Raw genomic sequence first — 26903 nt, forward strand, 5'->3', positions numbered from 1 at the left:
TATTATCTTATAACTTGAGACACTGAAAGCTAAAAATGTTTCTGAAAAGATACAAAATGCGAGAGGGTACGATTAGGAAGTTTGGGACTCAATTCTGCTAGGCCTGATGGGACTTGAGCAGCTGAATGTGGACGTGTTGGCAATTGACAAATCGACTATAGAACCATTTCCATCATTTTCAGTGATCGTCGTATTTTCTGTTTCATCTGTGATCAAGGTCATATTTTTTAGTGGAGAACCATTCACCAGCTTTCTCCGCTTTAAAAAAGAGCTGTTAGCTTGATCTGAGCAATCTAATAATTTTTCAACATCTTGCTCTTCTTCACTGTCAGTGGCTCTGCCCCCATCCATAATAAGGCCAGAATCATGCGCAGCATGGTAATCTTTTTTTGGGGTGAGATATGGTATAGTTATCTCTTTGAAACTGTTTCCTTTGCTCTCAACTGCATGACCGCTGGAACCAAATTCTACTGATTCGGTTTCTGGGATAGATACTGACGCCGGTAAAGACAGTGTTCTATTATGAGATGAGCCATGACGGAGGCTCTGCAAGTCGACAGAGACATTTCTACCACCACGTGTGTGAAGTGAAGATATAGCATGTGCTCCGATTCTGGAAGGAGAAAGCTGATGCTTCGGCGGTAAGGTAGTTCTTTTTCTTTGAAGCTGAGAAGGCGAAGATGAGCTTCCTTTATAAGCAGACCCCAGTCCAAACCTGAAATTTCTCATTGAGTTACTATTTGTTGAGCTCTGGCTATCTTCTGCTCTCCGGTTTTGTTCTCTACTGCCGCCAAAAAACCCCCTGTCAGTCTCCTGCCTGAGGTCTGTCATCTTTGAGATTGTATGACCTCTTGCATGTTTATAGCGAGAAGCCTTCACAGGGGAGGGAGAAGGAGAGGGAGAAACAGGGGATGCCGAAGAAGTGGGAGGGGACATCGGTCTTTCATGAAAACTATTCTTCTGGGTTGGTGCTGAGTCATGGGACTCAAACAGACATGGTATTAGGTGACCGGGGACTTTTGCAATCGCAGCTAACTTCATCAATTCGATAACCCTGTTCAATCTTTCCACCCTGTAGTACTCCTGTTTTGTTTTTTCTTGGGAGATCCGCAGGTGAATTGCTCTTTGAAGAGTATCCTCTGAATAAGGCCACTCTGTCACTTCTGAGCCAAACAGAGACTTGAAGATCTGGTTCATCGACGAGGTGTCTGACGATGGCGAACGAAATTTCGATTGTGGCAAATATGGTTGACTATCCATTGAACAAGGGTTGGAAGCCTTACTCGAAGCTAAGCTCGCCTTTAGTGGCAGATGTGAAGAAGGCAAGGATGAAGAGGACGACACAGAAGACGCCGACGCTGGGTTGAAAATGTACGATGTGTTAACTTGTGGGTACGTCTTCTGAGGTTGCGGAACTTTCTGTGGTAGATAGGGTAAAATTGACGCCATCCCAAGGTGATATAAAAGGAGTGGTTTCTTCTCCAAAATAAATTGAAACTTTTTCGAGATGAGACTAAGGAGTCCGGATATAATACTAAATTAGTGAAACTTAAAGTAGGTCTGATCAATCGCAACCAGTGAGGAGAAAAAAATAATTGTATCTGAGAAAGTCTAAATTCTTCTGCAGATCTGAGAAGTTGGTGATGTGACTTGTTACTTTTGTTCTTTTGCAATGACGTTGGGTTTGCCGAAAAGAAGAAGAGAAGAAGGTGCTTTTCCGATAACTTGTCACTTTTTGAGTATTTACAAGAGAGAAGAAGAATGAAAGAACAAAGTCTAGGTAGGCTCTATTCCAGCAATACTTCCATTACGCCCCGACCAGAAAGAGTGTTTCATCGGACAGACACAGCTCCTTTGTTTCTGTTTACGTCCTGAAAAACAACAACCAGCCAAGGAAAACCTGCAGCAGAGTGTTAATGAAACATCCCAATGCAGTAGCTGCCAAAAAGCTTGCAATAAGACTTCCTGTTTAGGAGAAACAACAACACAGGGCTGAAAATGGTCCGAAGATGTCTGGTTACGTAAGCGAGAGTTTTTTAATTTTCGTTTTTGATCTTTTTCAACCTCTGGGAATGACGCGTATTATAAATTCCTTCGACTTGAAAATGCCGAAACTTTGGCGTTTGAGTAAATTACGATGCAATAAAGCTTTGATGAGTATTGATGATAGGCAGGTAGTACATCGTTAGTAGAAGATATTCACAGATAATAGTACACGAAAAAAGATGTCAATAGTTTCTTTACTGGGGATTAAGGTACTGAACAATCCTGCCAAGTTTACTGATCCATACGAATTCGAAATTACCTTTGAATGCTTGGAACAGTTGAAGGACGATCTAGAGTGGAAACTCACATACGTGGGCTCTTCGAGGTCGCTAGAGCACGATCAAGAGCTTGACTCGATTTTAGTTGGTCCAATTCCTGTAGGAATAAATAAGTTCATACTGACGGCCGATGCTCCGTCCCCGGAACTAATTCCAGCGAGTGAGTTGGTTAGTGTTACGGTCATCTTATTGAGCTGTTCATACAAGGAGCGAGAGTTTGTCCGTGTTGGATACTATGTCAATAATGAGTATGATTCCGAAGAATTGAGGGAGAATCCCCCGACAAAGGTTCAAGTTGACCATATCGTGAGGAACATTTTGGCTGAAAAACCCAGAGTGACGAGGTTCAACATTGTTTGGGACAATGAAGGTGAGATGGACGAATACCCACCAGAACAAGGCGAGGGAGAAGACGAAAACGGTGAAGCTGTCATTGATATGGGCGCCAACGAGGATGAGGATGAAGAGGATGCAGATGAGGAAGAAGTTGAGGAAGAAGAAGAAGAAGACGGAGAGGACGACGAAGTGGAAGAGGAAGAAGACGGAGAGGAAGACGATGTGGAAGAAGAAGAAGACGGAGAAGATGAAGAAGTTGAAGAAGCGGAGGATGTTGAAGAAGCAGAGGAGGCCGAAGAGGTAGAGGAAGCAGAAGAAGAAGTTGTAAGAGGAAGCGACGTCAATTCAAACAAGACGAGTGATGTTGAGCTTGAAACAGCTAAAAGGCAGAATACAATAAATGATGACGATATACCCGAAATTAAAAGACAGAAGCTGAAAGAGTCAGATGAAGAAAGGAAGACAGAAGAAAGGGAAGAAGACCTTGAGGAACTCGAAGCAGCCGATGAAGAGGCGTTAGAGAAAGAAGAGCTTGAGGACGAAGAAGAACTGGGACGGGAAATTGAAGGCATGAGCAAACTAGATGGGAAAGGAACCGGGAGTAATCCGGAATCTACAGCTGAAGTCGAAGTTACAGAGGTGATAACGACCGTTGATCAAGAGGCAGAAACGCCGAAAATTGATAGTGCTGCTCCTACTCCAACTGAGTCTGCAAACTAAATGTCCACACAAGGCGTTTTTTTTCAATGTTTCGGAATTGAAAATATTTCTTACATACGTACACAGGAGTAAAGTTTACACACTTTCATAAGTATCATTAACTATCTGGAACACAAGAGTTACATCTTTTTCTACGCTACTGTTCCACATCTGACACCGGGAAAGAATTGTTCTCATTCGATCCGGATGCCATCGTATTCTCTCTTGTCTTATAATGGCTTTCTTTTTGAGAAAATTTAGAACGTTGGTTCTACCCAAATCATTTATCGAATTGGATTGCACAGGTATGGGAAAGCTCCCAGTCTCAACTCCAGCTTCTATTTCTTCCCACAAATCCAAATAATCATCAAATTTGTAAGTTGAAGGCGGAGGTCTTTGGTTTAGTTCACTGCTATCGATGGAGTCATCATCGTCATCAGGAAAAGTACTCTCATCACTATAATTTTCACTTTCATTTTTTATAAAATTAGGTTTTGGCGCTGGTATCTCCTTCTCATCAAATGCAATAAACTTATATCCGGTAGAATTGCTTCCATACTCAAAAACTTGCAAGGGTCGTCTTGTGGGCTTGCAATTTTCGACTTCCCTTCTCATTTTTGGGTTTACTTTTGATTGCAGATCCTCCGAGGTCACCTCAAATCTTACATTTGTCTTTTCCTTCCGAGCCACTTCTCCGACACGATCACTTAGGGGACTTTTGAACTTCAACCTTTTGCTTTTCTTATGCTCGTCTTCTGTTCCCTCTTCAGTATTATTTTCCAACGCAGATCTTGCATTCAGCTGTGTAGCGATCCCTGAATTCATATTGAGATTGCCTTCCCCACTGAATTTTGTTTTCTTCTTCAAGAATTTTATTTTATGTATCCATTCAAAATCATCTTTGTTGGCATTGCTGGACTGTTCCATGCTACAGTGTTTCAGTTGCTGATGTAATGGTAAATTGTTGTAAGTAATGATATAAACACTGGCATAACACATTATCTTTCATTTGAAGGCTGTGCGCAGCATGATTCTTCATCTTGAAAAATTTGATTATTTGCCTTCACTTTTTTTTCTTTCTATTAAGATCCAATAGAAAGCAAAAGATAAGTCATAAATTTGATTCCCTTCTGTAAGTCTTATAAACATTTTTTACTAATGTTGAGTCTCATGTCATACAGGCGGTTTAGCAAGCCACAGGTAGGGCTGAAATTTGTTAGATTTAACTCGACGTCTCCCCGTCCAAAAATAACCATTGAAGATCCTGATTTCATATACCCAAATACCAATCCTATATCTGAGGATGCTACACAACTGAAATATGCTTACAGATCAACTGGAGAGGTCTTTGGCCAGCTGGTTGAAGAAGTGCATCATGACAGAGATCCATTACACAATAGTAGAGTCATTACCTCCGAGGAAGCGCTGGAAGGTGTCGACCCTAGGTACCGTGATCCACAAACAGGACAGTTGCTAAATGCGGCCACTTCCAAGGAAGCTAGGCTTGATAGCGAGACTTTGTGGGGCCGTGTTAATCAAAAACAAATAAGGATTCCCGATGCTTTGGCTGATGTGATTCAGAATAATCTTTTATTCCAATATGAGCCGAAAGCATTCAAGGAACATGTTGTGCAATGGTATACTAGCATAAATGAGTCGGGATTAAGACAGGAATGTAAATCAGAGCTGGATGCTGATGTATCTATTGCTGCCTCTTTTGCGCAGGATTATGCTGTATCTTACCAAGTTTTAGATGAGTATGTGAAGAGGTTAGGAAAAGAAAAGACGAGTAAGATTAATAGCGTCTTGGATATTGGGGTAGGTCCGTCTGTCTCCATGTTGGCATTTAATGAAATAATGGGGGATACTTGGAACCCTGAGAGAAAAGATTCTGTCGTCTATGGAAACTTCCACATGGCAAGGAGAGCCAAACTCTTGTTGAGCAGGCAAATCAATGAGAATTTTTCTAGAGAGAAAGAATTGGAAGAATTCCAAGAAGACAGTGGAGAGAATGCAGAGAAAGAAGAGCCTTTAAAAGAGAGCATAAATATCAATAATTCTAATGGGCCGCTAAATGAATATGGAGAAGAAGAAGTATTTGTTGGTAAGGTCAAAACGAAGTCGTTGAAAGTGAAAACTGTTTTGCTCGACAGGCTCCGTCCAAAGGATATCAAATACGATCTTATAGTAGTTTCCCACCAACTTTTAAAATCCATGGAGTATTTCCCATTTGAAGTTGATTCCCTCTTGGAGGAGTACGTGAGGCGTTTAAATCCAGGTGGACATTTGGTATTGATCGAGAGAGGGACACCATTAGGATCAGAGATTATAGCCAGAGCAAGGCAAGTTATCTTAAGACCAGAAAATTTTCCAGATGAGCTGCAGAAATATCCAAGGCCATTCAAAAGCTCAGCAAAAAAGATGTCCGCCAAAGAACAGCTTAGATTGTCTAAATTATCGCCTGAAGAAAAAGCACTTGCAATGAAAAATCTTGAGCCTGAGTTATTGAAAAACTTTGAGGTTGTTGAAGATGAAGAAATTGCTGAAGGGCTAGATGCTCTAGATGAACCGATAGATATGTCTATTATTGCACCGTGCTCACATCATGGCAAATGCCCTTTACAATTTTTTGATCCACAGGTCTACTTATATGGACAGATCGGTAAAAAGCTAAAATTTTGCAGCTATAACGTATCTGTCCATAGGCCAAATTACCTTTTAGAGTTAAAGAGAGGAAAAAAGTTGGCTGTGAAATGGACAGCTGCAAATAGTGGTGTAGGCATAAGCAGTTTAGCAAGAGCTGGAAGGGGCAGAGAAAATGGTAATGATTATGAGACTGCAAGCTACTCATATCTTATTACAGAAAGATCAGTAGAAGACGGTCCCAGCTTGGAAAAGGAGAGAGTGAAAAGAGCAGAAGATGGCTTTGAAAAAAGAGAAATAGGATACAGAGCACAAAACAGAGGAGAATACCCTAGAATACTCTCAGCTCCAATGAAGAAGAAAGGTTATGTTATAATGGATTTGTGTGCCCCATCAGGACATCTAGAAAAGTGGCACGTTTCCAAATCTGTTGGAAAGCAAGAGTACCATGATGCTAGGAAATCTGAAATGGGCGATCTTTGGGCCCTGGGTTATAAGTCTGCAAACCAGTCTCGAAAAGAAAATACATTCTACTTCGAAAGAATTGAGGAAAAAAGAGAAAACCTCAGAAAGAAGAAGAAGAAAGATGCCACTCGACTTAAGCGCAAAATCTCGAAAGATTATAAGGAGGCTCTTGAATCCGAAAACGAGGATCTCGACGAGGATGTGGTACGTATGGCTAAGATTGATGCCTACGAGTTTTTAACCAAACCGAAAGAGACAGAGAAGCTAAAAGATAAAAGTAAATATAGATTTTAATTAGCGTAGTATATATATACCTGTAAATAGTTTGTACATTAAGGCGTCCGTAAAAGTGGGAACTTTGCGAGACACTATCCGCTGAGCCACTTATCAACTCCCTTTCGAGTTTCCTTTTTTATTTGCCCCCTCTGGTGAATGTCCTTCCCTGCTGTTTTTTTCCTTATCTCTGAGCTCCATGCTTGATTCTTGCTGCTTCAAACGTGGTTCTGCGTCTACCTTACTGACTCAAGTAGCATTCGGATGGCAGAATGTCCACACCATTCACAGTTCTATGTTGTACGTGAAAAAGAACGATGATTTTTTGTCCTTAACAAAAGCTGTATTACTAACAATCTAAATCGCATCCTTTCAAGCAGATGGAGATTCACCTACATGTACCTTCCTGGCATGGCGCTTGGCAGTAGGAAAGTGCCAAATATTAATAGCGGAGTCCAAAACTGTCACTACGAAAGATGACAATGTCTGCTGGACATCTCAAAAATATAACAATCAAGAGTATAAACCACTATCAGTTTATCGTAGCAACTCAGAACTAGCTCAATGCAAACACCGGATAGATTTTGTCTTACTCTCATCAGATAATCTCGAAAAGCTTACTGCATCATCGAAATCTATCCAAGACATCATAACAGAAGATACCATTATACTTGTAGATTCTACATATGCAAGTGACTTGGAAGATTCATTGGGGAAATGGTTCCCCAATAATTCGGTATTGAGTGCAGTATCGGAAGTAATTGTAAAAGTTACGATATATGATGACCGAAACGTATTCGACCATGTTGGAAATAAAGTTGCAACAATGATAGGCTCGACAGCATCAAACGTTAAAGATAGTACCTTGAAGTGTTTGAGTGGTACCAGTGATTCAGGGAAAAAAATGAATGAGTTGACCCAAATTCTACTTGGCAATGGAGTTTTCCCATGTCATATAATCCAAACCGGAATGAAACCAACAATCAAAAGCTATATATGGAAACAAATCATATCATTCGTAACATTCAGCATACTATCATTGATATACGGTGAATTGAAGATATACAATCCAACACATCAACTAATGATGAAGAGGTGTTTCCATGATATTTTGGCGTTGGCTTGTAATAGTTGTGAATCTGAGTTTCCTAATATTAATGATAAGGGTAAATGCGATCAACTATTCAATCAAATGGTAGAACAGTTTAATCTTCTGCATTCACGATATAAGGTACTGGCCTCAAATGCTGATATATCATTTTCAGATAACGAAATCTTAGATTCACCTTTATGCATCTATAATTTTTTGAACAATTTTGATACTTATATTCCATTGTGTTTGACTCAAATATTGAAAATAGCAAAGCAAATGCAAATAGAGACTCCGTACATAGAATGCATCAATAGCTTTTATCTCGAGATTGAAAAAGTGGGGGCCCAAAAAATTTATAATTGGGTGAAAAGAGAGTCATACAGTCCTGAGAAAATCCAGCCCTCTCCACGAAATCAAGCAGCTGGCAACATCAATGGTAATAATAGCTCTAATACCTTATTCAGTCAGCCAAATGATATAGCAAAAAGTGGTGATGCTACCCCAGTAACTCCACTGAGCAATTCGGTTTCCTCGCTACCGCCAGGTTACGTGATTTATGCACCTCCGGAAGGTATGATGGCACCAAACGGGAAACAAAACATTTACTATCCTGCGCCACCTCAAAATGGAGGATTTTTCAATTCTACCTCAACGCAAAAACCTTTGATTCAACATCCGAGGTTTAAAAATGTACCAAAGGAAGAAATTAACGGTAAAAAGATTTCTTATCATCAAATAAAGGAGCTCATTTATCCTCGCACAAAAGGATCAACTTCTTCCAATGATTTAACTGTAGCACACAAACATATTTACCAATATGCAAATGTCAATAATACTTTTGAAAGTGTCAACAACAGGTATGGATGGGCAGATTCCTTAGATGTTTTCAAATTATCAAGTGGTATCAAAGATTTGAGCAATGGGGAGGTCGGAGATGGGGAAGGGAAAGCCAAGGATTTGAACAAGGCTGTGGCGTCAGAACCTCAAGAAGCCGACCAACCAGAAAATGAAGAAAATTCCCGTAGCAAAAGCAGTAGTGATCCTTCCAATAGTGATATGGATATGGAAGATGCTAATGAAGAAATATCTGCTACTATGGAAAATGAAAAATGAATAGATATGTAATGATTGTTTAGTTTGAAGGGTATTTAATCAAATTTGTAGTTCCAAAAACGGTAAGAAACTCAGCGCAGTCTCCTAATTTTCTTCAAGGTGAATGATCTATGTACCACAAATTAAGCACCTTTGTTTGAACAGTCACAACACACCATAGCGTCAACAAATGTCGCCTACAGATAAAGAGATAAAAGTGGCAGCATTGACAAGACTATTGCAAGATAGAACCACATATATTCAAGAAGTGGGAGAAAAAGAGAAAAGACTAAAAGACATCAACAAACATGATGGCAAGAACAAACGTTCAGATTCTGATTCCAACGCTGAAATACTTTTACAAGAGACAAAGAATCTAATTCATTTGGTGGAAGCAAAGATAAAGGAAGTTGCTACAGACCTACGGGGTACACCCAATGGTGAATCGGGTGATGCGGTTAATCGGTTATTATACGAAGCCGATCGTTTTTGACAAAACATTTTGTACATTAACAGCTTCACACACTTTTGCCTAAAAGAATATACAGCTACATCTTCACGGGGACAAGGTTTCTTCCTTGTTGTTCTGTTCCCACTCTTTTAATGCCTCTTCCCACTCTGTTTCGGCATCAAAGGGTTTTTCGTGTTTTTGGTAGTACTCCAATAACTCTTTGTGCTTTTCCTCTTCGAGAGCATCCCAAGTTTCTTTTTCATCTATCCACCTTTCCTGTATGTCGATATCCTCCATAAATCCCATACTTGATTGTCGCACAGCATCTGTCCAAATAGAGTCCCCCCCTAGTTCATTAGTACCAAAGCAGTAACCATTGCTTTTGTCTATCAACGACAACAAATTTATCATCGAAGTTTTATCTTCTATTGCCAAAACACTAAATGATAATAACCCAAAATCCTCAACCAAATCTGCAATTGATTCTGTTAATTTTGAATACTTCTCATTGAACCAAGCATGTGACCTTTGATTATTTTCACTTTTTATATATGGGGTCAAATAGTGAAGATCTTCGACATCTGTGTAGTACTGTAACTTAAATGGTAATCCGCCCTCAGGATCTTCATCTTTCTGATCGCTGTCTGCGTTGGATCGTAGGGTGGTATTCTTTTTTTGTTGCTCAATTTTGTTCAGTTTATCACTCTGGACATATCCATTCAGTAGATCAATTTTGGATACGACATTTATTTGAGGCAATTCCATTTGTAGCATTGAGCGAAGAGTCAATAAAAGAGAGGATATCCAATGAGACGGAATAGTCAAATTAATCGAATCTATTAAAGAAACCACGCACAAACGGAAGTCCAGTACAGTCTTCAACTGCTGGAAGATTGATTTGAATACAGGGGTAGTAGTAAAAAGTTCAGTTTGCCCAGGACAGTCAAATATTATATATGTAGATTGACCATCCATGCTCAATTTGATTAGCTCACGTATTTTATCAATGAAAAAATCTATGCTTTCTTTGAAAATTTCTAAACAATGGATCAATCCTCCATTTGGTCCCAACTTTTCGTCGTCCATGATCTCTTCTAGAGTTATAACATCTCTAATATCTAATGTACAATCATAGGGTAATCGGTCATTTGCTGGATCCAAATTTATTATTAGTGAATTTCGTCCTATTGAGTTTAAAAATTGATTCATCCCATTGCAATATGTAGATTTTCCTGACCCTGGTGGACCAATAACAACTTGACCATACGGTGCCATTCTACTTTTTTCGCAAAATATTATTTGCCTGTATATATATGTTTTGTTACCCAAAAGTTTCAAGTTTGAGATACTCAAGGTTAAAGCACAAGATGTCGCCTTGGAAAAGCACGAAAATTTCTAGAAGGAAAATAATCTTTAAAAATTATTTTTTCTCTTAGATGTGCTCTTTAGATGAATTACTCTTCTTTCGATCAAGCTATATACCTCAAACTTTGCCCTAAACTTCAGAAACCAACACAAGAATGGATAAAGAATTGTCTATTATAGATGGGATTCTTTTAAATCTTGCTGGGATACTAAGATTTTACGAATTTGAACGCTCTCAGTATGTTAACGTTCTTTTCCTCTTGAAACAATTTCAAACTAAGACTTGTGAGGAAGAGGAGCTTAAGTCATCCCATGAAATTTTCAAAAAAGAGTCGAATAAAGAGCTCATTTTGATTCAAGAAAAGATTGAAAAATTAGAGGGAAAAATTGGTCAAATACGAGAGGAAATCTCATCCAGAAGCAATTCGAAAGAGAAGTTGGTCAGTTTGTTCAATGCACTTAAATCGGTTGACAGTTTGGATGATAATTCAAACCTTGAAAATATTCTTTCACCAGAAACTTTAGAGAAAAAAGAGCTTTCTTTGAATCCTAATTTACCTATCATGGAAATCAGAGAGGAATTAAACGAAGATAATGAAGTCATCAGTAGCGAGATTAAGCCATACCAATCACCAGAAAGCCAATTAAACACATTATTAGGTAGAAAGAAGCAGAATTCCTCAATCTCTGAAATGGCTTCTGATATGGATTCTGATGGGTCGAAACCACAAGGCCCTGTAGGAGTTTTAGCCGAATTTAAAAAGGCCAATTCGGTTGGTGGAACTGGATCAGATGGCAAGGGTAAGCCGGGAGCCGGAGATTTTCTACCATTCACAATCCGTGAAGAAATAGATGAGGATGGGAATATCATAAAAAGTTCAATAGCTAGAATTCCTCCAATGGATCCAAATAACGATGGTAAGGTTAACCAAGTAACGAATGATGAAAAATCTACAGAATCTGAAGAAACCAAAGAAATTGAGGATGACCAATTAGCAGAACTTTTTGAGGATATGGGGTTTACCATTCCTAAAATAAGTGAAGTAATAACACCAGCGGACTCAAAATATTTAGAAGAGGATGGTTCAAAAAAGGATAACAGTGATGACGTTCATGAAAATGCTAATGATGCGATATTACATGTTCCACTAAAAGATCAGTCCTCATTGAGCGACAGCATAGAAGTTTCACCCTCCTATGCCATAAGTAAAGAAGACTTGTATACTCTAGAGCTGATAACTGATGAGTTGAATAGAGAAGAAAATGAGGATAATGGCCAGGCTGAGGACTTCGAAAAAGAAAATTTTGTGAAAGAAGAAGAGGATAGTGATGATGGTGAAGATGATGATTACGATGACTACCAAGAACTCGAAGACTATGACATACAAAAGCGTGTCTTCACCAATATGTTTGGAGGAAAAGGTCAAAGCATGTTTGCTCAACAGATAATGAAACTTCGAAACAAAGAGGAAAACAACCGTTTAGGGGCCGTTGTTAAGGAAGTCAAAGATGACATTGCTGATCTGAATCCAAAAGAAGTCATCAAGGAAGTAACTGCTGATGCTGATGTAACGTTTTCTGAGCAAAAAAAACCAAGGAAAAGTAATAAGTCTGTGAGTTTCAATAACGTTGTTGACGTCAAGCAAGTTGATGACATATGGGATGATTTGAGGATTTCTAATGCAGAAGATGAACTTAGAGCAAGGAAAGAAAGTTTAGCAAGCTCTTTTTTCAAGCGCTCAAGGGAGACAGTAGTAGAAAAGGATCAAAAAATTGATCAGGACTATCAATCAATGGAACCACAAAAAGAGGTTTTAATGTCAGATGTTGTTGAGAGGCAAGTTATTGAATATGCTCCTAGCTCCGAAGCACTTCATCATAGTAGTGTTTTCAAGACTTTTGACTCCATACCTACTAAAATAAATATGCCGGAGTCAGAGATTAAAGAAGATTTGGTGAAAATATCCGGAAAAAGAGGCCCGTCAAAGTTCAAACTGGCAAGGGTAGCAGAAATAGGCAAGAAGTTCCAAGAAACCCATATTTCAGCAGAAACGCGTGCACAGTTGCAGGATGCAGCTGATTCGATCCTGACAAGAAGTAACACTAAAAATCCTATTAAAAGTAAGAGTAAAGTGCTGAAAACAAATCTCAAATCATTATCACCGACTAAGAGTCAACTAGGTAGTGATATCGGCTCAAGAAGAATTGAAGCTCCGAAGGAGGTGAATCCATTACCTGTCAATCCGCAGTCATTGATCGATGAGGATTATGAAATTGTGAGACATGAGACTAGTGAGGGCTTGTTTGATGATGACGAGGATATGCCAGAAGACGAATTCATTGTTCCACAGAACGAAATACACAACGGTGTATTGACTGATACGGAAGTAAAAAGCTCCAGTACGCTTACTCAAAATGATATCTCACAAAATGAATTCTTTCCCAAGTATTCTCCCAACAAAGCGACTCCAAGCACCGAAGTAGTTGGTCCCTCACTCGACTATAAATCAATCTCAGAGGACATGGATACTATGGCAAAAGCTTATGTATTGGGATTGTATGATGATGATATGCATACGACAGGTGAGGTCATTGAAGAACTCGAAGACTTCAAAAGACATAACCAAATTGTGGAAGATAGAGATAGCGTCCATTTGCATGAGCGAGTTACTGAAATAAATAATGATGGAAAGATTACTGAAGCGGACAAAGAAAGGCCAATGGTTGTTTCTGATATTGTCGAGAATGATATGAATGAAATCTTGGAGGCCAATTCTATACCGGATGATCAACTCGACATTGAGCTAAATGATGAGACTCTCACAAATGAAGTAGCACTTGACTACGCTAAAATACGATCAAACATGATCCACAAATACAAGGGGGGTTTTAAAGAAACTGAACAGGAAAAGGAATTTGTTCGTCCTGAAGGTAGCGAAAAGGTCAGCAGATTTAAACTGGCTAGACTAGGTGTTTAGATTAGTAAAACTTTTTGAAAGTTATCATTCAATTTTACATACTATATAAAGAATTACCGATCATTGATTAATGACTTTAAGGGGAGTATCACTCTGATAACCGCTAAGCATGAATGGTTCTATTCCAACTTTTTCTAAATATTGCCACGAAGTAGTTCTATCTTTGCTATTAGGAACAGGTTTTTTTTTTCCTTTCAATTGTCGGCTTTTCCTCGTAAATATAGCAGTATCTTCGGGAAAGTATTCCTTCTTCTCAGGTTTTCTTTCCATTATTTTGGTATCATTTCTCTCGAGAGATTTTTTTGAGGAGGTAAAGGAAAAGGTATCACAATCATAGAATAGTTCAAAACTCTCATGCTGAGAGTTGGAACTAGGTAAAATTTGGTGCCTTGGAACCTCTGGAGGAACAGAGCTATCAACAATTTTTGGGTCTTGCTCAGCCCCGCTATAATCTCGAAGGATTGACTGGTCCATTTTTTTGAGAGGTACAGGTGGTAGCTCTTTGTTATAGTTGGTTGTCTGTAGAGCGTTTGGATAGGAATTACCATCTTCGTTTCCAGTTTCCGGTAACGACACAAACTCCGAAGAACCGGATGTATAAGAACTGTGAGTAAATGAAAACAGGTCGTTATTTGTACTCGTTGAATCATGAGTAGACGTACCTCCCGTCATCGATCGTTTGGTGGCTTTTTGTTCTTCGACTGGGTTTAACTGAAGAGCTTTGGCTCCTGGGCTATCTGGCATTTTTGCTTTTTCAAAGGATTGCTGTTCTAAATTCATACGTGAATAAGATTCCAATAATTTTGATACTAGTGAAGTACTAGAGTCATTAGAGAAATTGGTAAGTAGGTCATCTTCAACTTTCACGTATCTATTTTCCAGTTGATTTTTTAATCCGCCGATAGGGTGGCATTCGGTCAGTTTATTTCCTGTAACCTGAGAAGTATCTCTATGAACCGGAACAAAAGGTTTGTGGTTGGTAAAATTATTATTACCGAAAGAGACCTTTTTCCGATGACACTGATGGTTATCTTTGATAGAAGAAGACTTATAACGTGGCTTTTGCCTGTGTTTATGGGATTTGTTTATGGTCTGCTGTGCATTTACAATAATTCCATGATCAGGGTTAGGTGGACGTAGTAGCTTTTGCTGTGGTCGTGGATGTGGAAGTAACTCTGGTTGTGGATGTGGGTGGGACTCTAGTTGTGGTGGGAAATGTACTGAATTTTTGATGTTCGTAGTAGCGTGATATTGTGGTAAAGATACAGAGCGCTGTTTTGCTTCTTTCACCTCAAAGCTCTCCATTATATTTCCAAATGTACTGATTCTCTTACTCCAACCGGAAAATATATTTCCGCTAGCAATTCTAGAGCTCTTGTCTCCTCTTCTTTTTGCTAAAGAAATACTTTGGGTTTTCTGAGGTGCTACAACCGGCACTGGTGTTCTCTGATCGATACTATGTTTGGCTTGAATGTATTGTTCTGCAAAAACTTTTGCATGGGTTGATTTTGGACCTTCACCAACGATTGTATTTATCGGCGGTAAAGTACAAATGCTTAGCTTTGACCGATTGGCCACTGAACCTCTAAAATCAATTTCTGGATCTATGAAATCGCCCCGTAGTTTTTTGTTGTACATATGTAGTCTTTGTATGTAAATTTCCTCGCAACTAATAGTTATGCGAAGAAGAGAAATATCCCCGAAGAAAAGGGAAAGAAAGTCAAGAAAGGCATTAAGGGAAGGTAAAAGAAGGAAAAGCGTGGATATTCCATTATATTTCACTGAAATTGTGTTACTTTCGGGCGATGTGGCAGGGCCCTAATTGCAGCCTGCCAATACGGTTCAAGATGCAAATCATCACTTATCGAAGATGGCTGATTTTTGGAATTGCCCGATTGGGATGATGGATCTCGGTGATGTCAATTATTCTTTTTCAATTTGGAATTTTTTTTATTTTTGAAATTTTTCTTCACTATATTGAGAACTTTCATGAAGCTACCGGGTGTCTCCGTCCATTTGGTAATTAAACTACAGAGCTTGCAAGGGCTTAGAAAATCAGAGACCGAGGCATGAGTGAGAATCATGTTGCCGCAGAATTGGTGGCTTCCGCTGAAAAGCCCCCACTTTCCTCGAGGATCGGGAGAGACCCACCATTCGTATTCGGACAAAGGTTTTTGACTGAAGACGCAGATGTTTTCAATCATAATGCATGGGATAATGTAGACTGGGATGAGAGGCAAATTGAGCAGTTTCAAGAAAGTATTTTGAAGCAGAAGGAGAGCCCAGTGTCTGATTTCAACAAAACAGAATACAACTCAAAACCAAAGAAATATTGGGATCTTTTTTACAAGAACAACAGAGAAAACTTCTTTAAAGATCGGAAATGGTTACAGATCGAGTTTCCGAGTATTTTTGAGTGTACTAAGAAAGAGTCCGGTCGGAAGACGATTTTGGAAATTGGTTGTGGAGCAGGAAACACGATGTACCCTATTTTAAGCAAGAATGAGAACCCTAATTTGCGAGTATTTGGATGTGACTATTCGGACATCGCAGTTGACCTTGTACGTGGGAACGAAAATTTCGAAAGATTGCATGATTCGGGGAACTGCTATAGTAGTGTGTGGGATCTGGCCAATGAAGAAGGTAATATTCCAGAGGATTTGGAAGATAACGGTGTTGATATTGCGGTTATGGTTTTTGTGTTTTCTGCGTTGAGCCCTAAACAGTGGGAACAAGCCATATCGAACCTGAAGAAAGTGATGAAACCTGGAGGGCTTATTTTGTTCCGTGACTATGGAAGGTACGATTTGGCACAGATCAGGTTCAAAAAGAATCGGCTCTTGGATGAGAACTTTTACGTACGTGGAGATGGTACCAGGGTGTATTTTTTCACCGAGGAAGAGTTGCGTGAGATATTCTGCACCAGGGGTGGATTTATCGAGGAGAAGATTGGATCTGATAAACGGCTGTTGGTGAATCGGAAGAAGCAGTTAAAAATGTACAGATGCTGGTTGCAAGCCGTGTTCAAAGTGCCTGAGATATAGGATTATAAATTGATAGATAAATAGATACAAAGACGAGCGGGTCAGGTGTTACAATTTGATGACGATGTGTAGAAAAGAGTCAAAGTATTTTGCGGCTGTGTACAACTCATTTAAAGGTGATTCAGGCGGGAGTTGAACACCGTGAGCGATGAATTGCAGCGGTTTCCGATTTGGATGTTCTCTGTGAGATTTCAGAGTTAACACGCTGTCGACAAGGTTCTGCAACGAGATTTCATGGAGGGGAGTTCTGGGAAACATTCTGTTGAGGTTTGGTTGATTGACGAACTTGAGGAGTTTGTTTTCGACAATGTAGAGCTTAAGAGGCACATTCATAGGAGAGGAGGGAAGCAATTTGCGGAAATGCTTTTCGTAAGATTTGTAGTCATGCAGCAAGACGGCGTTCCAGAATTCTTTTGAGTTTTCCAAGCTCATGGACATGATGATGTTGCTGCTTCCATTAAGGATGTAGCAGGATTCCTTGATTATATTTCTCCAATGTTTTTCCAAAAGCTTGACGACCCCAGATGCGGGTGAAGTACTTGCTGTCGAGGCCAGCTGCTGCTGAAATGCCTTGATTGATTGAGAGGACTGTGATGAGGAGATGAACTTGAGTCTCAGATCGATGTCGAAATAGCCGTGTCGGTCAGGCATGTCTGTGTATAGCTCGTAGGAGACGTCCAGCGGAAGGTTCCAGTCGACGATCTGGCCCGTACGAGCGTCTTCAAACCAAGCTTGAGATATTTTCGAGTGAGGGATATTAAAAAAGTCGAAGATCTCAGCAAGGAGCCGATAGAGGTAGCTGTTGCGGTGCACGAGGAGGTAAAAGGTTTGTCGAGAGTTGGTGGTGTTAGTTTTGTAGTTGACTTTGCAGCATATCTGGGAAGACCATATTTTTGAGAGTATGCTGTTCTCTCCGGGCATGTGATGGGGATGAGGTTAGGTGGCAATGTGGAGCTAACGGCCAACAGAGATGACTCTAGATTGCCGGATTAATTGACGGTAGACAGATAGGAGGATAGATATGGTAGATAAGTAGATACGGATATGAAGGAGGAAGGTGGCGAGCCCTGGATCGACGCGACGGTGGCCAGGTAAGGAAAAGGAAGAGCAGGCAGAGGAAAAAGATTGGATTGCGTTTCATAACGTTAGTCATTTATAAATTGGATCTATACACGACAGAGATATATGGGGATATAGAAGAAAGATATAAAGAGAATAAATAAATAATTTCGTGTTGGGAGTTTATAAGTTGGACATGTTGGGTGAGATGTCTGCATGGAGCTGGATGTGTATTTAGATAACTAGAATATTAGCATAATTATAAGTTGGAGATGATGGAGTCGGTGAAGCTGGAAGTGGAGGCGGTACCTCTCAAGTCACCGGTTCTGTGTTCTGGGCCGGAGGCGATGGTCTTGAGGACAGCTGTTTCGATTCTGTCGGCGTAGTCGTTCAAGCTCATGTGTCTCAACATCATACAAGAGGACAACAACAAGGCGGTTGGGTTAGCCAAGCCCTTGCCGGCGATGTCAGGGGCGGAACCGTGGACGGCCTCGAAGATGCAGACCTTCTCACCCATGTTACCGGAGGGAGTCAAGCCCAAGCCACCGATCAAACCGGAGGACAAGTCGGACAAGATGTCACCGTACAAGTTTGGCATGACCATGACGACCTTGCTGTAGGTGGTTGGGTCGGAGGCCAACTTCAAGGAGGTGTTGTCGATCAACTCGAAGCTGACCTTGATTTCAGGATAGTCCTTGGCGATCTCCTTGGCGCACTGGACGAACAAGCCGTCGGACAACTTCATGATGGAGGCCTTGTGGACGACAATGACCTCGTGTCTGCCGGTGGACTTGGCGTGCTCGAAGGCGTATCTGATGACTCTCTCGGAGGCCTTCTTGGTGATCAACTTGATCGACTGGACGACGCCGGGAACAATGATGTGCTCGATACCGGAGTACTCACCCTCGGTGTTTTCTCTGATCAAGACGGTGTCGACGTTGTCGTATGGGGTCTTGTAGCCGACAACGGACTTGCAGGGTCTGACGTTGGCGAAGAGACCGAACGTTCTTCTCAAGGTCAAGTTCATGGACTGGTGGCCCTTACCGATCGGGGTGGCCAAGGGGCCCTTGAGCGCAATCTTGTTCTTGTTGATCGAGTCCACGGCGGGCTTAGGGATCGTGGTCACACCGTTGATCAACGAAGGGGTCACGTCGACCGGCTCCCAGTCGACAGGAACCTTGGCGGCCTCGTAGATCTTCACCACTGCGTTCGAGATTTCCTCACCGATACCGTCACCCTTGATCAGGGTGACGTTGTATCTGCCGTTGGCGTTTGGTGTGCCGAGATATTGGCCTGCCACTTTGGAGGAGTACTGTCTTTGGGCGGACATCAGGAAGGACTTGTTGATTGGAATGGATCTGAACATTTGGACTATTAGTAACTAGGAGGGACTGGCGGGACGGAGAGAAAAAAAGGAGGGGGAGGAGGGGGGGAAGGGTGGGTTGCTTGTCTAGGGAGAAAAAAAAACAACCGGGCAGGGAGGACGGGTCCAGATAGTGAGTGTGTATGAGCAGGGTGGAAGGAGGCAAGGATGAAAGGAAAAAAGCAGACGCAGGCCGTCAGCGAGAGAGCGTGAGGACCTGCGAGGCGAGCAGCGAGGGGGGTCTAAGTAAGGGGCCGGGGCGTGGGGCGCCACGCCGTCTGGGGGTCCTGGGCGCTGGGGGGGCCGTGGAGGGCGCCCTGCGCCGCCGCCCGTGCCGCCCGTGCCGGCCGCCGCTGCACACGCTACATGGGGGAGGGCGGCGGCCCCGCAGGCGGTCGCCAGACACATTGCTGCCGGCGCCCGCCCCGGGCCCCGCCGTCGTGGTTCTGGCTGCCGCCCCGGCTTTTCTCCCCGACCAGGGCATTTGCGAGGGAGGCGCCGAGGCCCTGCGCCCGCGCTCCCGAACGTCTCCGGCGCCTGGCGCGCGCCCGCCCCGGCGGGTCCCGGCCGCGGCCGTGTGCGCGTCTCGGGGCCGGCGCGGTGCCCGCGGCACCCCGCTTACGTAACGGGAGTCCCGGAGATGCGTGCGCGCCCCGGCGACACGAGCGGGTCCCGGGCGCCAGGCGGCTCATCGGCCTGCTTTTTTTCCGCCGATCGCCCCCCCCCCCCCCCCCCCCCCCCCCCCGGCCTCACACAGGGCCATTGCCGTCGCCGCGTTGGGCAACTCTCTGCTCAGCTTCGCGCAGCTTCGCGCAGCTCCCACCGCCGGCTCCCACCGCCGGCTCCCGCACTCCCAGCCTTATATAGACATCCCCGTCCGTCTGGCCCCTCCGTTGCCCTCCGGTGGCTCAGCCAGTCGGCCCTCGCCTCGTCCGCCATCGCTACACCGCCACACCCATGGACAACCCCCTCCCCCAGGTCTCCGCTACTGCATACGCCCTCGGCATCGTCTCCGGCGCAGCCCTCGCTCTGGCCCTCGGCTGCCCGCTCTTCGCCTCCTTCGTCTATCTGCCGCTCTACGTCTGCTCCGTGGCCACCTTCCACTTCCTGGAGTACTTCTGCACCGCGTCGTACCAGCCCGCGCGCGTGGACGTGTCGTCGTTCGTGCTAAACGACACAGCGCTCTACCACGTGGCACACGCAACAGCGCTGAGCGAGTGTTTGGTGGAGCTGTGGCTGGTGCCCGGGTTCAAGAAGAACCCGGGGCTGCGCCCCGTGAAGCTCGTCGGGCTGCTGCTCACGGTGGCCGGACAGTGCACACGCTCGCTGGCAATGAAAACCGCCGGGCAGAACTTCTCGCACGTGATCCAGCGCAAGAAAGAACAGGGCCACGTCCTCGTGACACACGGGATCTACGCGTACCTGCGGCACCCGAGTTACGTGGGCTTCTTCTACTGGGCGCTCGGCACGCAGCTGCTGCTTCTCAACCCGCTGTCCTTGTGTCTCTTCGCCGTGCTGCTCTACCGCTTCTTCTCGTCGCGCATCCGGTACGAGGAGGGCTGTCTGACGCACTTCTTCGGCAAGGACTACGTGGCCTACAAGCGGACGTCGCGCATCGGCATCCCCTTCATATGAGCATTCTGGGCACGGAAATGCTTACTTGTACACGGCCTCTCTATATAGTATACACTTTTGTCTGAAACTGTCGCCTGCAACTCTCGTCTGCAACTCTCGTCTGCAGCTTTTGTACATTGTGTCCGGACACCACGCTAGTCGTCCGACGTCAAGTCGATGATCTCCGGCTCCACCAGACTCACGTTGCGTCCGGCGCCGCCCCGGCCCATGCTGCCGTGCTTCTTCTTGCTGCTGCTGCTGCTGGCGTTGGCGGAGCCGGCGGCGCCCCCGCCCTTCCGCTCGCGGAACACCCCGCTCACGTCGTTGGCGCTCTGCTTGAACATCCTCAACAAGTCGTTGGAGCCATGGTGTTGCTGTGGGGCAGGCGGCGGCGGCGGCGGCGGCGGTGGCCCCGGCATCTGCTGCAGGGCAGCCGGTGCAGTAGGCAGCTGCGGTTTCGGCTGCGCCTGTGTCTGCTGTGGAATCTTCACGGTCTTGCGCTTCTTCATCCCGGACGCCAGACCCCGCTCCCGGTCAGCATGGCCGTGGACCCGCCCGTGCTTGCCTGCCCGGTGCAACGCAGGGACGCTGCCTCCCACCGGGGACTTTCGTCCCTCGGCTGCCTCCTTCCTCTCATCACTCGCATGGGCCAATCTATACACAGGTGGCAATGGCGGTGGCGGCAGCGGTGGCAAGTCACCTTCATAGTGGGTGGAATTGGGGCTTTTCGCACCGGCCCCGCTCTCACGTTGCCGTGTGCCCTTGATTTCATCCGATACAGCGGGTCTGCTCTTATCTTCTCTCCTCTCGCGGCTCTTGCGTCTCTCATTCTCAGCCGTCTTCAAATCTGCCCTCTCACTTTCAGCACTCGCCTTCTTGGCCGGAGCCTTCAAGAAAGACTTCACTGACGAAGGAAGCGAAAAGCCTAGTAGCCCTCCGCCGGTAGAGCCGTTCTTTTCAGGCTCGGTCCCGTTTGCACCTTCTCTGCTAGCCGCTGGTGGAGGTATCTTGTCTTTGGTTTTCTCCAATTGCTTTCCAGCCTCTTTCCCAGCTTCAGCAGCCTTTTGCTTATCGGCACTTTCCTCCTTCTCACCTTCAGAAACCTCCGGCCTTCTCGCAGACTGCTCTTTCGCAACTTCGGGAGCCTCTTGCTTTTCGACAAGCTTCTCCTTATCATTTTCAGAAACCCTTGGCGTTCTAGCAGGCGCTTCTCTTTCAACTTCGGGAACTTTCTGCTCTCCTTCTGACTCCTCCTTATCGCCTTCTGAAGTTTTCTGCCTTCCGTCAGTCTCATCTTTCCCTGCTTCTGCAACCTTTTGCCTTTCCTCAGTCTTACCCGTATCACCTTTATCGACTTCGTCTGGCTGACTTTCCTCTTGTACTGATGGCTTGGCCAATATCTCCTGCATCTTCTGCTTCCTCGCAAGTTGGTCAGCCTTGGCCTTTTCAATCAACTGGATGACTTTGTCGCTCATCTGAGACTTTTCACGTAAACTCTTTTCCCGTATGCCAGCTAATCCCGCATACTTAATGTTCAGTGACCTGCGATTATTTTCAAGCGCCTTCAAAGTGTTTACAACGACATTCTGATTTTCAGCAGTACCATTTTTAGACTTGGTTTTGATCGCATTCGCAGAGATGGAAATAGGCTTAAGAATACCTTTATTCACATTATTCAGTAAACTTGGTGTCGGGAGTACTCTACTCGATGGACTAACATCTGTATCGTTGTCTTTTCTCTCAGATATTTCATGCGTTGGGGTGGAGTTGTCAGCTTGCTCAATCTGGTCCTCAGATGGTAAGTTTTCCGTCTCTTGGACTGAACTTCTTCTTGACTGTGGTAGTTGTCCATCATCATCAGCTTTAGCAGTTTCGCTGGCATCGCCAGTATCAGCAGCTGGTTTGTTTGTTGTATTTGCAACGTTGCCTTGGCCTGGTTTTTGAGTGAATTTTTGAATAAGAAGTTCTATTGATTGTTCATTAGATTTCCCGTTAGATGATCTCTGTGAGTTTCCAATTGGCGCTTTAGGCTCATTCTCCGCTAGCTTATCGACTGTAATGCCATCCAATTTGTCAGTGATTTTTTCAACTAGGTTTCCTGCAGAAACGTTAGCCACGGCTTCTGTTCGCTCTTGTCTTTCCACAAGCATGTCAGTTGATTTCTCCGCAGGCTCATGCGTAGTCTTTGCCATTGGAATCTCAATTGGCTTTTCACTCGGTTGCCCGACTGACTTCCCGACCAACTTCTCGACTGGCTTTTCCACTGATGCTTCATTGCTTGTATCCTTTGAAGTGACACTAGATGGTGGCAAAGAGGATTCAACCAATGCATCCTTGGCTGTTTCATTAACTTCTATCCTGTTCTCAACTAAAGTAGATGCATGCTTTGGAATGTCCGTAGTAATTACCGACACTCTGTCTGAGGGTTTTATAGTAGTATCATGTTGTGGTAACGCTTCCAGTGGGCTACTAGATGATCCGGATCCTGGGCTTTCGGTTGTTCCTTTAGTTAAGCGAGCATCTTGAATAGGAGGAGTCGAACTATTAGGTATTCTTTTGTCCAAGTTGGCCGAGATATTGTTATTAGTACTTGTGCTCTGAGGGAAATTAATGTTATCTGAGAGCGGTGTCTGCTCTGATGCGGAGTTATTTGCTGTTATTCTCAGATCTTGTGCTGAAGCAATGTTGTCCTGTGGCTGAAGCACTTCTGGTGCTCGTGAAGAAGCATGCGGAGAATCTCCATCCTTCCTACCAGCATCGACGACAGTAGTGTTATCCCGACTCTGAGTTGATTTAGGAAGGTGCGAATAATCCGTAGTTGTTGCACCATCAGGGCTTGGTAATTGATTGGAGCTGATATGGTCATGTTGCGGCATTCTATCCATGTTATGCGAAGCCGTATTCGCTGAACCCTCTGGTACTTGAGGAAACCCATATGAAGTTGTACTTTCATAGGATTGGAGTTGTTCAGAATGATTTCCAGTTGTTTGGCTAGTATTATCTGGAACTTGGGTGAAACTACCTTCTGCAGAATTATTAGTTGAATAGCTGCCGTTAGCTCCAGCAGAATTTGGTGTAAAATTTTGGGTTTCTGCCTGAGAGCTAGTCGTAGCCATATTATTAATATTGAAATTCCGACTGTCAAATCCAGATAATCTTTGCTCTAAAACTTTCAATCGATAAATCTCGCCTATATCTGTTTCTTGAACCACATTAAATGGGAAGCCACAATGAGATAAACTTTTAGCCAACCTTATTATTGAGAGTTTGTAAAATACTGAAGTTGATGGATTTCGAAAAAAGGCGCTCAAATCTGATCGGACATCCGAGAAAACATTAACCAACTTCAGCTTTTTCTCCATATAATTCAAACTATCCTTGACCCCTAATAACTCCCTGAGTCTTGCTGCAAGTCTATAATATATGCGGTAAGAAGCATCATTGAAGTAAAGTTTCATACAAAACTCATTATAGATCTCACCATGTTGAGGGTGTAGCTTAGGGATTTGCATTCTCAAATAATTATCAAGGGTCCTAGAAAAATTCTGCTCCCTGGAAACTATTTGTAAAAGTATCGAACAACAAATATCAAATGAAAAAGACATGAATGATACTATGGATTTTGAAGAGTCGCTATATTGATCGTTCATTATTCCCGGCAATGGGATGCCATTACTTCTCAAAGAGTGTGCCTCATTTACTACCAATTCTCTTGCCTTCAAATCCGACCACACGTAATTCAAGTACATGGAGTTGAGCAAGCTAGTGGTTTTTGACATGAACTTGAGCTCTTTGGCAATACTGCGGCATCTTTCAACACTCGACTCATAGCTGATGTCGGTTGAGTCAATAGATGGGGAGAAGGCACTGGAATTTTCTCTATTTACATCTGTACGACGTCCTTCAGCTTCAGCCAACTTCTGTTGTCTCTGGCTTTCTTGGAGCTTATGTGCTTCTTGGGCTTTTCTTGCTTGCTCCACTGTTTGGGCTCGTCTAGCTTGCTCAAGCGCTTGAGCTTGTCTTGCTTGTCTAGCTTGTCTAGCTTGCTCAACTGCCTGGGCTTGTCTAGCTTGCTCAACTGCCTGGGCTTGTCTAGCTTGCTCAAGCGCTTGGGCTTGTCTAGCTTGTCTAGCTTGCTCAACTGCTTGGGCTTGTCTTGCTTGTCTAGCTTGCTCAACTGCTTGGGCTTGTCTTGCTTGCTCAATTAAATGGGCATGTTCTTCTTGTTGTGCTTGTAGCCTCTGTTGGGCTTCAAGTTGTGCGTGTTGCACTCTCTGCCTAACCCTCATTGACTGCATTTGATCTGAGGCTGCCGATCGAGGGTTGGTAAGAAATTGTTGCTGCTGTAACGTGTGTGGTTGCGATTGAGATGATAGGGCAGAATTTTGCTGATTGGATAGATCATTTGTAGTGCCTCTGAAAATATGGGGACGCTCGTTGAGAATTGTTGGTTGAGCGTTTGATGTATTATTAGAAGAATTCGCATTAACGGTGGTTGCAATGTTGGGTTGTGCAGTTGTATTGGATCCTTGGATGCCATTCCTGGAAAAGTGGGATTTATCGATGTTAACCAGCGAATGTGTGTGGTTTGATGTAGCTGTTCTCATACTTTCGAGTTGTACATTTCCATTCGTTGCCCCTGATGGGAGAACAGAAGTATTTTGAATGTTTAGCATTTGATTCGACATATCAGCTGCGTCGATTGGTTCTTCCTCCTCAGAAAGAATCTCAATTACGTCGGTTGGCGGTGGTGGGGCCAATGGTTTATTTGCAACGGGTGGTGTTATTGTATTTTGCAAAGGAGGTTTCTCAGGAGCCAAAACCGCTGAAATTTGTTGAACAACTGGGGTAGATGTTTTTGCGCTACGCCGTTTGAGCTCCTGGACTTCAAAGATAGTGTTCCCATTTGCATCAGAATCTACCAACACCAATTTTCCCATGTCGAGTTTGATGACATCGCCGTCTTCCTGCTTGACTGTAACATTGGGGTTGACAATCTTTATACTGCCATTACTAGGTAAAATTTTAGACGGTGCTAAAGTATCGTTCAGATATTCTTGAGGGGTCCACGTACCGTCGTTCTTGATTTCCACATAATCATATTCTGGTCCTGTATTCTTTATGATGGAATCAAAATATTCGTCCACCTCGAGGTGAGAGAGCTTGATCTTATGGTAACAAACCGGACATAACCAAGTGGGTCCCTTCTCTTGCAATAGAAGATAAGAGTATATGTCAAAGCATTGGATGTGGTCACATTTCACCGACCTCACTGGATACTCCATTCGAACATAGGAGCAGGGACACAAAAGTGAGAGTGTCTCCTTTGAGGCAGATATATCGTCCTGCTCCGACTCTTTTATCATTGACAAAGTCTTCTCCATGGGAATATGAGGTTGAGCTAGGACTTCGTTGACTAAACTCTCAACCTTTATAGTTTGTATCAAGTAGAAGTAGAAAATGAAATCACACGTTGTATATGCATATTTGATTGTGACGTAATTCTTTTCCTCTCTCTTCACTGCAGATGTAATGTCCCACGGCACGACCGATGATTTCTTACCTTTGATGCCTTTGTAGTTTCCTGGCACTTCGATATTATTGACAATCAATTTACACGGTATTGGGAACTCTATGTATTTTTCTCCCCTAAATTCGTCCAACGGGCTAGCAAATGCACATAAGCGATGATCGGGTCTCGATAGGATTTCTCGTTCTTGATCGGTTAAAGTAAAGCTTATTCGGGAAATGTTTAAATCTTCTGGTTCTTTTGACGCTATTACTGGGTTTTTCCCCTCTGCAGAGACCTTGGTAACAATGTTGTAAAAGGCCGATTTTTTGAAAGTGACCTCCCTTTGCTGCACAGATTGCGGGTTCATGGAATTTCTGATCTGCATTCGTACTTGGGCCAAAACGTTTGTAAATTCGGGGAGCTGCTGTTCGTTTTCTGATAACAAAACCAACGACCGAACTGCATAAACAATGCCAGCATCATTTCTGCTTCTTGCAGTGTACAAATATTGTTCGATTGCGGCTGCCATGTCTGACTTCCTCTTCGACGCAGAAGGTAGGCCCAAAGCCCGGATCAGCTTCGACATAGCAGC

General features: G+C 43.5%; 11 protein-coding genes across 11 annotated transcripts; 6 read left to right on the forward strand and 5 right to left on the reverse strand.

Moving 5' to 3' along the window:
- Positions 1 to 72: 72 nt before the first annotated feature.
- PICMEDRAFT_72034 (hypothetical protein) lies at positions 73 to 1449 on the reverse strand (the record flags this gene model as incomplete). Its single annotated transcript, XM_019164080.1, has 1 exon — positions 73 to 1449. The coding sequence occupies one exon, from the start codon at positions 1447 to 1449 to the stop codon at positions 73 to 75; it is 1377 nt and encodes a 458-aa protein (XP_019019151.1).
- A 776-nt stretch (positions 1450 to 2225) lies between these two features.
- PICMEDRAFT_58357 (hypothetical protein) lies at positions 2226 to 6761 on the forward strand (the record flags this gene model as incomplete). Its single annotated transcript, XM_019163293.1, has 3 exons — positions 2226 to 2849; positions 4161 to 4164; positions 4621 to 6761. The coding sequence occupies 3 exons, from the start codon at positions 2226 to 2228 to the stop codon at positions 6759 to 6761; spliced, it is 2769 nt and encodes a 922-aa protein (XP_019019152.1).
- A 1066-nt stretch (positions 6762 to 7827) lies between these two features.
- PICMEDRAFT_10969 (hypothetical protein) lies at positions 7828 to 8946 on the forward strand (the record flags this gene model as incomplete). The annotated part of the gene is made up of 1 exon (XM_019159736.1): positions 7828 to 8946. The coding sequence occupies one exon, from the start codon at positions 7828 to 7830 to the stop codon at positions 8944 to 8946; it is 1119 nt and encodes a 372-aa protein (XP_019019153.1).
- Positions 8947 to 9079: 133 nt separating this feature from the next.
- On the reverse strand, positions 9080 to 10719 carry PICMEDRAFT_15883 (hypothetical protein). The gene has a single exon (XM_019161004.1). The coding sequence runs from the start codon at positions 10649 to 10651 to the stop codon at positions 9482 to 9484; it is 1170 nt and encodes a 389-aa protein (XP_019019154.1). The 5' UTR covers positions 10652 to 10719; the 3' UTR covers positions 9080 to 9481.
- On the forward strand, positions 9116 to 9418 carry PICMEDRAFT_72038 (hypothetical protein; the record flags this gene model as incomplete). The annotated part of the gene is made up of 1 exon (XM_019164081.1): positions 9116 to 9418. The coding sequence occupies one exon, from the start codon at positions 9116 to 9118 to the stop codon at positions 9416 to 9418; it is 303 nt and encodes a 100-aa protein (XP_019019155.1).
- Positions 10720 to 10896: 177 nt separating the features above from the next.
- Positions 10897 to 13719, forward strand: PICMEDRAFT_72040 (hypothetical protein; the record flags this gene model as incomplete). Its single annotated transcript, XM_019164082.1, has 1 exon — positions 10897 to 13719. One exon carries the CDS (start codon positions 10897 to 10899, stop codon positions 13717 to 13719), a length of 2823 nt encoding a protein of 940 aa, XP_019019156.1.
- Positions 13720 to 13730: 11 nt separating this feature from the next.
- PICMEDRAFT_15885 (hypothetical protein) lies at positions 13731 to 15410 on the reverse strand. Its single transcript, XM_019161005.1, has one exon. The coding sequence runs from the start codon at positions 15355 to 15357 to the stop codon at positions 13780 to 13782; it is 1578 nt and encodes a 525-aa protein (XP_019019157.1). The 5' UTR covers positions 15358 to 15410; the 3' UTR covers positions 13731 to 13779.
- A 378-nt stretch (positions 15411 to 15788) lies between these two features.
- On the forward strand, positions 15789 to 16763 carry PICMEDRAFT_72042 (hypothetical protein; the record flags this gene model as incomplete). The annotated part of the gene is made up of 1 exon (XM_019164083.1): positions 15789 to 16763. One exon carries the CDS (start codon positions 15789 to 15791, stop codon positions 16761 to 16763), a length of 975 nt encoding a protein of 324 aa, XP_019019158.1.
- PICMEDRAFT_15888 (hypothetical protein) lies at positions 16659 to 17730 on the reverse strand. The gene has a single exon (XM_019161006.1). It carries the CDS (start codon positions 17682 to 17684, stop codon positions 16812 to 16814), a length of 873 nt encoding a protein of 290 aa, XP_019019159.1. The 5' UTR covers positions 17685 to 17730; the 3' UTR covers positions 16659 to 16811.
- Positions 17731 to 17868: 138 nt separating this feature from the next.
- Positions 17869 to 19183, reverse strand: PICMEDRAFT_15889 (hypothetical protein). Its single transcript, XM_019161007.1, has one exon. It carries the CDS (start codon positions 19150 to 19152, stop codon positions 18082 to 18084), a length of 1071 nt encoding a protein of 356 aa, XP_019019160.1. The 5' UTR covers positions 19153 to 19183; the 3' UTR covers positions 17869 to 18081.
- Positions 19184 to 20125: 942 nt separating this feature from the next.
- On the forward strand, positions 20126 to 21168 carry PICMEDRAFT_15894 (hypothetical protein). The gene has a single exon (XM_019161008.1). The coding sequence runs from the start codon at positions 20143 to 20145 to the stop codon at positions 20818 to 20820; it is 678 nt and encodes a 225-aa protein (XP_019019161.1). The 5' UTR covers positions 20126 to 20142; the 3' UTR covers positions 20821 to 21168.
- Positions 21169 to 26903: the final 5735 nt, after the last annotated feature.

Source organism: Pichia membranifaciens (genome assembly GCF_001661235.1).
Source record: "Pichia membranifaciens NRRL Y-2026 unplaced genomic scaffold PICMEscaffold_2, whole genome shotgun sequence".
NCBI lineage: Eukaryota > Fungi > Ascomycota > Pichiomycetes > Pichiales > Pichiaceae > Pichia > Pichia membranifaciens.